The 9774-nt window shown below is 57.5% G+C and overlaps 1 protein-coding gene across 8 annotated transcripts in view; it reads left to right on the top strand.

Moving 5' to 3' along the window:
- ARHGEF10L (Rho guanine nucleotide exchange factor 10 like) overlaps positions 1–8142 on the top strand; it is a 29133-nt gene extending 20991 nt beyond the window's left edge. For 7 of the 8 annotated variants that reach the window (XR_003535822.1, XR_003535823.1, XR_003535825.1 and 4 more), the window contains 11 exons: positions 149–276; positions 470–570; positions 1368–1489; positions 1947–2033; positions 2145–2371; positions 2462–2616; positions 3984–4129; positions 5363–5537; positions 6959–7081; positions 7231–7799; positions 7869–8142. Coding sequence is in view for 1 of the 8 variants with exons in the window: in XM_027693097.1 (XP_027548898.1) it covers positions 149–276; positions 470–570; positions 1368–1489; positions 1947–2033; positions 2145–2371; positions 2462–2616; positions 3984–4129; positions 5363–5537; positions 6959–7081; positions 7231–7718 (1752 nt within the window). In the remaining 7 variants the exon portion in view is untranslated. Of the gene's footprint in view, positions 1–148; positions 277–469; positions 571–1367; positions 1490–1946; positions 2034–2144; positions 2372–2461; positions 2617–3983; positions 4130–5362; positions 5538–6958; positions 7082–7230 lie in introns of all 8 variants that reach the window. The other variant, XM_027693097.1, reaches the window with a different exon arrangement.
- The last annotated feature ends 1632 nt before the right edge of the window (positions 8143–9774 follow it).

The following is a 9774-nucleotide window of genomic DNA, read 5'->3' as shown; positions in this document are numbered from 1 at the left end:
CTGGGCACCTCTTTGGGATCTCTGGGCACCTCTTTGGGAATCACTGGGGACACCTTGGGGATGCCTCCTCTGGAGCCCCACAGATGAAGTTTGGGGGTGGTTCAGGCTGGTTTTGGGGGCCCTTCCCCCATGTGAGACTGTCCCCCAGAACCTGAACATGACGGTGGCCCAGGACTGGTGTCTGGCACTGCAGAGGATGGTGAGGGTGAAGGAGGAGGAGATCCACTCTGCCAACAAGTGCCGCCTGCGGCTGCTGCTGCCCGGGAAGCCGGACAAGTGAGTGGGGGGTCCTGGGGGGCTCCTCCCATGAGTGTGGGGTCCTGGGGACTCCTCTCATGACTGTGGAGTCCTGGGGGGCTCCTCCCATGAGTGTGGGGTCCTGGGGGCTCCTCCCATGAGTGGGGGGTCCTGGGGGGCTCCTCCCACCCGGAGGGGCCGAGGACCCACCCGGGGGTCTGTGCCCGCGCAGGTCCGGCCGCCCCATCAGCGTCATGGTCGTGTTCATCACCCCCAGCCCCCTGAGCAAGATCTCCTGGGTGAACCGCCTGCACCTGGCCAAGATAGGCCTGAGTGAGTCACCAGCATTCCTTGGAAAAGCCAGGCTTGGGAGCGGAGGGGGGTTGGCATTGCTCCGAGCATCCCAACCCAAACGGGGCGGGAAACTTTGGGAGTAAGGTGATGGAGAACGTCTTGGAGATTTGCATGCTGGCAATGGTGGGAATGGGGAGTTCTGGCCCCAAATGCTTTGGGATTTGCTGCTCTTGGGTGGGATCTCTGGGCTGGAGTCACAAAGTGATGGATTTCTGTCGGCTCACGTGGCAGTGGTGTCAGGGCTGACCCATTTTCCATGGAATGGGATGAATGAGGAAGGGAGGAGCCTCCTGCCCCTTCCCAATCCCTATTCCTCTATAACTCCCTCAGCCACTGCAGCAGCAAAAGTAAGTTTAACAGAAGAAAAGAAAAAGAATTTAAAATTCTGTTTGAGTGCTCAGATCCCCCTGGGCTGGAATAATTTATGAGACTCTTGTTTTTTAACAGTTTGTGTTTTGTTTCCCCTTTTTTTTTATCCTGGGGGATAATCCTGTATCCACGAGTTAGAAATGAAAACACATTAAAGCCTGATGTGAAGAAACACATCGAGGGTGTTTTTTTGCCCTTCTGTATCTGGTTTTTGGGACATTTTTGCTGCTGCCGGAGGCGGTTCCTCGGCCGTGCGCTGCAATAATTTGGAGCATGGGGTGAGGTGTATCCCAAATCCATGGATAATGGTGGTTTGGGGTTAGAGGTTAGAGCCCTGCACCTCCAGTTATAGATTCTGGGGTCTCCTTGGGGTCTTGGTGACCCTTGAGCTCCTTGTTTTTCCGCAGGGGAGGAGAACCAGCCGGGCTGGCTCTGTCCCGACGAAGACAAGAAGAGCAAAGCCCCATTCTGGTGCCCCATCCTCTCCTGCCACATGCCAGCCTTCTCCTCCAAAGCCCTTGATCTGCAGGTGAGAGCCAAGAGCAATCTCTTCTCCGTCCCCCCTTCCCTTCCCATCCCTCATTTTGGGGAGGAAAGGCTGGGATCCCACAGTGGGGGGGCTGGACGGGGCGTCCCACATCAATCGCGAGGGCACAAAATGGTGCAGCCCACCCTGGAAAGCTGGAAATAGCAGCAGGGCTGTGGCTGGATCCCAAATTTCGGGGTGTCTGCTGCTATCCTGCCTGTGTTGGGGTAATTTGGGTTCTCCATCGCCCCTTTCCCTCCATCCTTTTGGGGAAGAAAGGCAGAAATCCCACAGTGGACAGGGCGTCCCAAGTCAGTAATGAGGGCAGAAATTGGTGCAGCCCCCCCTGGAATGCTGGAAATACCAGCGGGGCTGCGGCTGGACCCCCGATTTTGGGCTGTCCACCGCTGTCCTGCCCATGCTGGGCTAATTTTGGGGCGTTGCCCTGCTCTGTCCCCAGCTCGGAGCCGCAGTTCACAACCCCGTGCAGTCCTCCCTGCTGGGCTTCTCCGCCGTCAGCACGTCGCTGCCGCAGGGCTACCTCTGGGTGAGCCACCCCCCAAAACGGGGCCAAACCCCCCTGTTTTGGGGCATTGTGTCCCCAACCCCCCCCTCGTGGGGTCGTGGCGGGCGTTGACCCCGGCATGTGTCCCCCCAGGTGGGGGGTGGCCAGGAGGGCGCGGGGGGGCAGGTGGAGATTTTCTCCCTGAACCGCGCCGTGCCGCGCACCGTCAAGTCCTTCCCGGTGGCCTCCCCGGTGCTGTGCATGGAATACATCCCGGAGCCCGAGGAGGGGGATCCCCCGGGCTGCCAGGAACCCCGGGGCAGCGAGCAGCCCCCCTCAGCCCCTCATCCCACCGTGTGCCTGGGGCTGCAGGACGGCAGGTGAGCCCCCCTCCCGCTGCCGCCCCGACCAGCCGTCCCGCTGCCAGCCCAACCAGCTGCCTCTGCAGCTCCCACCCCTTCCCTCCCCAGCATCCTGGTCTATGGGAGCGTGGACACGGGCACGCCGTGCCTGCTGAGCTGCAGGAGCCCGGGAATGCAGCCCATCCTGTGCCTGAGGCACAGCCCCGAGTTCCTGTTTGCGGGGCTGCAGGACGGGTCCGTGGCCGCCTACCCCCGGAGCAACGGTGAGGACCCGCTTGTTTGGGTGAAACCTCCTAAAAAAAACCCCTGGAATGAGAATGTTCTTCGTGGAATTGGGAGGTTCTCACGCCAGCGAAATGTGCTGGCCGCTAAAATAGTGATAAATCTCCATTTGTCATTTTTTTCCTCCCCAAAATTTCGCCCTTCCCCTCACAGCCCTGGGCAAGGAAAGGGCTTTTCACTGAAGGCAAGAGGGATTCGTTCTGGGGGGAAAATAGGTGGGAAATGATCCTGCTGAAGGGTTCAGAAGGCAGCAAAGGGTTTGCTTAGGGGCTGCAGGAAGGGCTTGATGATGGAATGTGCGAGGATTTGGAGCTCTTGCCTTCCAAAAATCACCTTTTTGGTGCTATAAATGGAGCTGGTCCCCTCCAACCCCCACCCACGCAGAGACTCTTTCCTTTACCGGCTTCAGTTTGGGTTTGTTTGCCCTGGTTCTGGCTCAGGCTGAGCTTCCATCCCTCCCCAGGGACTGCTTGCCTGGGTAAATACCTTTTTTTCATCACTAGAGGGTAGGAAAGAGCCTCAAATAATGTGGAACTTGGCCTATTTTTGGACAAACCTCGTATTTTTCTCCAAGAACCTGCAGGGAGCAGCACCCAAGTCAACCCAGAGCCACTAAACCCCCTTAAATTGCATTTTTGGGTGCTGCACGTCCCCTTTCCCAAATTACAGCAACCCTGGGAGCCAATTAAAGTCACTTTTAATTGAATTTTGATTGTGTAAATGCACAGTGATGGCAGCAAGCTGCTGGCAGGGCTGCAGGGTGGAGTTTTTAATCTTATCCCTGTTTTTTTGGAAGGCAAAAGCTTCCCTGAAAGAGCTGAAATGAGGATTTGCTGAAAGAGGAATCAGTTGCAAACCCCTGCTGATGGGAGAAGAGGTTGGAGGATCCAAAGGGCTCTTTTATCCATCAGATCTTAGGGTTTGAGTTAAAGCATTGGAAATAAAAAAAAAAGGAGAGTGATTATGTATTGAAGCTGCTGGTGGTGGATTCATCCAAATCCACGTTGGATGCTGTTCACAGGGACACTCCAGAATGGCCCTGGAGTGTCACTTGAAGAGCAAATAAATGGGAAAAAGGGGGATTTTTGGCTTTTCCAACAAGGAACGTGCCTGAGTGCTGCAGGTGGGCAGTTGTTCCCTGCTCCAAAGCTGTCTGCACGGGAGCAGAGGGAATTTGGAGGGGTTGGAATGGGGGAATAACCCCCCCTTTGGCCTTTGGATTGTGGAATTGGGATCCTTGGAGGTGTGAGGGGTCCCCAGCGACCCCAGCCCACGTTTTGGGGGGGTTCAGCTCCAGGCAGAGATGCTTTTCCTGGGTGCTCCCCCTGATCCCGTTCCTGTGCTCCAGGGGGGCTCTGGGATCCCGGAGCGCAGCCCACCCGCCTGCCCGTGGGCACCGGCCCCGTGCGAGCCCTGCTGACCCTGGAGGAGACCCTGTGGGCCAGCTGTGCCAACCAGGTCACTGTCCTTGATGCCACCACCCTCCGGGCCCAGGTAGGAGCATCCCCAGGATCTGGGATCTGCATCCCTTGGGAACGGTCGGAGCTCCGGGGCGGGGTTGGAGCCCCAGCTGATCCCCCTGCCCGGGCCCATCCCTGCCCTGCACTGCCCAAACCAGCCTTTTCCTGCTGCTTTCCCTGCCCTGCACTGCCCAAACCAGCCTTTTCCTGCTGCTTTCCCTCATTTCTGGCTCCCTTCCCTCCCGTGTTGGATCACAGGAGGGAGGTGCCGAGCCCCCTCCTGCAGCTGCACAACCAGGGAATGCTGCAGAGTCGCTTTTTGCTTTAAAAACCCCCTTTTCTCCCACCTTCATTTCCACATTTAGTGCCCCAACTCGGTTTGCATGTATCAGCTGTCATAAATCCAGCCCGAGGGTGCTGATGGACATGAATTATGCATTGGGGACTGGATTCCTTTCCAGGCTCCCTCTTTATTTATGACAGGAGGGGAATTTTTTTTTTTTGCAGAAGAAGGGGAAAAAAATAGGGATGGGGGTTGCTATGGGGTGGGGTAAATAGTGCCGTGGAATAGGGTCTTGGTCTGGGAATAAACCAGCAGGGAATGGATCCCAGGGAGGATGGGGAATATGGGGAGATCACCTGAAAATCTCTATTCACCCCTGTCTTGGGAAAGGTTTTTTGGGAGGTGCTTTGTGCCCCTTCTGTGGGAAGGGGATCAACCCTAGCTCCTCTTTTTTCACTGTTAAGTAAATTTTAAAGGCCAGGCTGCAGCAGGGATGGTTTCTGATGCCAAGAAGGTGCTTTTCCTGCAGTTTGCATCTCGTGTCTGACAGGGAAATGCTCCAGTGGGGAGTTTGGGAAGCAGATGGCCCAATCCATGATTCCCAAGGACCCTGGGGCAGGGAGGCTGAGCCTCTCCTGGCTGGTTTTTGGGGTTGGAGGAAGCAGGAGGGTCTCACCCTGTATTGTGAAATGGATTTTGCAGATGCATTTGGTCTGGGAAGTGAATCTTTCAGAGAAGGACAAAAACCCTGGAGGGGTGGGGAAGGCTGTGTTACCATCCCAAAAACCCCCAGAGGGGTTTGCAGATGGGCTGGTTCCTGGGTGCTCTCCCAGAGCTGGAGCTGCTGAGGAGGGAGGGGACCTCAGGGTCGCTCTGGCCCCTCCCTGTGCAGCTTTGGAGCCCCAAAGAAGCTCCCGGAGAGAGCCCGAGCTGGCAGCACTTTTGGGGAGCCCCCCTTTGATTTCCTTCTGGGCTTCCCCCCAGCAAACCTTCGAGGCCCACCCCGAGGCCGAGGCCAGCGTGACCCACATGGTGAAGGCGGGCAGTGGGGTCTGGATGGCCTTTGCCTCGGGCTCCTCCATCCGCCTCTTCCACACCGAGACCCTCGAGCACCTGCAGGAGATCAACATTGCCACCAGGACCACCTTTGTGCTCCCAGGTGAGCCCTGAGCCCCCCTGGCTGCTCTGGCAGTGCCCAGGGGGCATTGCCCTGGCAACTCCTTGTTAAAACAACAACTTGTTAAAATTTATTGTTAGATTTACAATGCCAAAGTCTGACTTTCCCCAAATCAGTCTCAATACTTATGACTTTTTAGAATTTTCAAATCTGTGTTTTCTTCTTTCTGTGAAATGAGCAAATTAATTTTGTGCTCTTTGGGGTTGGTTCCCTGCTCTCCAGAGGGACTGGGGAGGAACAGGGTGCTGGGTGAGGCTTTGGAGCTCTGGGCTCTGCTCACGGGCTGCAGAGGTGGAGCTGGTCTGTGCCCCTGTGTGTGTATCCATGAATCCCAGCTTTGCATCCCCATGTGTGCACCTTATCCATGTGCTCCATCCCTGCACCTGTGCCCCATCCATGTGCTCCATCCCTGTTCCCGTCCCTGTGCCCCATCCTTGTCCCCCCATCCCCGTCCCTCCAATCCCTGTCCCTCCCATCCCTGTCCCTCCCATCCCTGTTCCCCCCATCCTTGTCCCCCCATCCTTGTTCCCCATCCTTGTCCACCCCAATCCTTGTCCCCCCATCCCTGTACCCCATCCCTTCCCTTCCATCCTTGCCCCATTCCTGCATCCATGCACACCCCCCCCCATTGCCCTGTGCACCCTTTCCCCCATTTTCCCCCATCCCATTCCCATCTCTGTGTCCCTGCCCCTCCCTGGGCTGTCCCTGTTCTCTGGGAGCTCCAGGATCGTGTCGTTGGTCCCGAGCAGGATCCTCCTCTAAATCCCTTTGGCTCCGTTTTTTTCCCGCTTTTTTAGGGCATGTTCAAATATTCATCACTTCCCTTTCTTCGTGGGCGAGCGAGTGGTGGGGATTAATGCATTTTTGAACTTGTGCTCCCTCATCCTTTTTAAGTTGGCAGGTCATTAATAAAATCCTCCTGGAGGAACCCGGAGTTGCATCTCCGTGGATTTATTGCTGCTCCGAGTCGGACGTCGTGCAGCGCTAAGTCCTGCCCATAAAATATTCACTTCCCATTAGAAGTCTCACTTTTCTCTTTTTTTCCCCTGCTCTCCTTTTTATTTATTTAGATTTTTAGCCCTTTCCCTGCCGTGGAGACCTTTGTGCCAAGGTGCTGCTTTGGTTCTGTGAGCTTCCAAAGGCAAAAAATCCACCGGTGATGGGTTTTTTGGGAGTTTGATGTGAAATTATCCCTCAGCCTCTTTTTTTTTTTTCTGCTTCCACAGATCAAAACCACATCTGTGTCACCTCTGCCAGGGCTCGCTCTTGGGGGGCTCCAGCCAGGGCATCATCCTGGGTTTGGGGGCTTCCAGAGGATGTTCTGCATAAAAACTCCTGCGGTGCTGAATTCTTTGGGAGTTTGATGTGGAGTTCTCCCTGCTCCTCTCTGTCTCCCTGCCCAGGTCACAAGCACGTGCGTGTCACCAGCCTGCTCATCTGCCAGGGCTCGCTCTGGGTGGGCACCGACCAGGGCATCATCGTGCTGCTGCCTGTGCCCCGCCTGGAGGGGATCCCCAAGATCACCGGTGAGCCCCCAACCCTTCCCAGGCTCGGGAATCCCCGGTTCCCAGGCTCGGGAATCCCCAGTTCCCGGGCTCGGAATCCCGGGTTCCCAGGCTCGGGAATCCCCAGTTCCCGGGCTCGGTCGGAGCCACATCCCCGCGTTCTCCCGCAGGGAAGGGCATGGTGTCCCTCAACGGCCACGGCGGCCCCGTGGAGTTCCTGGCGGTGGCTCTGAGCACCTTGGCCCCCGACGTCCTCCGGGGTGACCGGGACGAGGAGGAGGATGGGGGCGAGGAGGAGAAAGGCCCGGAGCTGGAGGGGCCTCCCCCCCGGGAGCTGAGGAAGAAAGGGATCCTGCTGCAGTACCGGCTGCGCTCCACGGCCCACCTGCCCGGGCAGCTGCTCTCCGTGCGGGAATCCCCGCCGGGAACGCCGGCACACGCCGAGGAGGACGGCTCCATCTACGAGCTGGCCGACGACCCCGACGTGTGGGTGAGGAGCCGGCCCTGCGCCCGCGACACCCCCCGCAAGGAGATCTCCTCCGTGGCCATCGTGTCCGGGGGCCGCGGGTACCGCAACTTCCGCGGGGACGGCCCGCACAGGGACAGGGGGGGCGGCGACAGCTCCCTGCTCATCTGGCAGCTCCCGCTGGCGCTGTAGCATTCCCAGGATCCCAGCCCTCCCTGCTCACCTGGCAGATCCCACTGATGCTGTAGCATTCCCGGGATCCCAGCCCTCCCTGCTCACCTGGCAGATCCCACTGATGCTGTAGCATTCCTGGGATCCCAGCCCTCCCTGCTCACCTGGCAGATCCCACTGATGCTGTAGCATTCCCGGGACCCTTCCCCACCCTGCTCATCTGGCAGATCCCGGGATTCCCCCCATCCTGCTCATCTGGCAGATCCCACTGATGCTGCTGCATTCCTGGAATTGCCCCCCAGCTGTGGTTATCTGGCAGATCCTGGGATTCCCCCCCATCCTGCTCATCTGGCAGATCCCGTTGATGCTGCAGCCTTCCTGGGATTCTCTCCCCACCCTGCTCCCCTGGCAGATCCCACCAATGCTGTGCCATTCCCAGGATTCCCCCCCATGCAGTTGCTGCTGCAGCATTCCCAGGATTCCCCCCACCCCTGCTCATCTGGCAGATCCCGTGGATGCTGCAGCTTTCCTGGGATTCTCTCCCCACCTTGCTCATCTGGCAGATCCCGGGATTCCCCCCAATGCTGCTCCTCTGGCAGCTCCGGTTGCTGCTGCAGCATTCCCGGGATTCCCCACCAACCCGGCTCCTACCTCAAGCCACCCAACAGCTGCCGGGGGTGGCCCTGCCCTGGGTGCATCACCCGTTATTTTTATAAGGAGGAAAAAACTGAAAGAAACGGGGAGTTTCTTCCCTGAAAACCAGCTGTTTGCATGGAAAGTGGGAATTCCGGGCGGCGGGAGCAGCGCCCTCCCTGCGGGCTGTGGGGGGGCTGCTCCCAGCCCGAGGTGTCCGTGTGTCTGTGTGTGAGTACCTCCCTCTATACATTTATATATATATAAATATGTTGTATATTATGACCTGTACAAAGAAGGAATCTGTATATATTGGGACACTGGGAGCGCCAGGAATGGGGGTGGCAGCTCCCAGCGGGTTTTGCCTGGAATAACCACTTCTTCTGGACTGTGACTTGAGGCTCTTTGGTACGAAACCCCCCGGTTTTGGGAGCTGAGGACGCTTGGCTTCCAAGGAAAGGAAATGGGGGGAGTGTGGAAATAAATCCCGTAGGAATTGGTGTGTTTTGTGCAGTTCTGTAATTCCGGCTTCGGGTGCAAACGTTCCTTGCCTTGGTTTGGTGGGAACATCCCAAGGGGTTCCACTTCCCTGGAAGTGTCCAAGGCCAGGTTGGACGGGGCTTGAAGCAAGCTGGGATAGTGGGAGGTGTCCCTGCCCATGGCAGGGGTGGGACTGGGGGAGATTTGAGGTCCTTCCAACCCAAACCAGTCTGGGATTCTGAGATTGTCATGACTGCGGAGAAAGCTGGACTTGAGAGAATCCAGTTCTTAGATATTGGGAAGAAATCCTTCCCTGGAGGGTGGGGAGGCCCTGGCACAGGTTGCCCAGAGAAGCTGTGGCTGCCCCATCCCTGGAAGTGTCCAAGGCCAGGTTGGATGGGGCTTGGAGCAACCTGGGCTCTAGTGGAAAGTGTCCCTGCCCATGGCAGGGGGTGGAATGGGATGAGCTTTGAGGTCCCTCCCAGCCCAAACCCTGGGATTCTGGGATTCTGATCCACCCCCTTGGAGCTGCACATTCTCAGAAATCAACAGGAAGCTCCAAAACACCCTTTTCCCCCCTCAGGAATGGTGTGGGATGGAGGGAATATCCCCAGAAGGACGTGCCCCATCCCCCGTTCCTCTGGCACAGCTCCATCCTCGCAGGAATCCAAGGCCAGCGAGGTGGAAACTTGTCCGAGGACTTAAATCAATTTATGACCCGACCCTTTAAGTGCCTCCAATTTGATTTTCATTTGTAGCATCACAATTATCAGATTGAAATTCCCGAGCACTCAGCCCTGAAATGGGCTGGCGGCTCCCGCTCTGGAGGGCCGGGATTGTCCGGCACCACGGCTCCGGAGCGCTGGGATTGTCCGGCACTGTGGCTCTGGAGCGCTGGGATTGTCCGGCAGCTCCCGCTCTGGAGAGCCAGGATTGTCCAGGACCATGGCTCTGTAGCGCTGGG

The sequence above is a fragment of the Neopelma chrysocephalum genome, unplaced genomic scaffold (assembly GCF_003984885.1).
Source record: "Neopelma chrysocephalum unplaced genomic scaffold, ASM398488v2 Primary Assembly neopelma1_90, whole genome shotgun sequence".
In the NCBI taxonomy this organism is placed as follows: Eukaryota; Metazoa; Chordata; class Aves; order Passeriformes; family Pipridae; genus Neopelma; species Neopelma chrysocephalum.
Note: the sequence above shows the minus strand (reverse complement) of the source record. Positions and strands in the feature narration are given on the sequence as shown.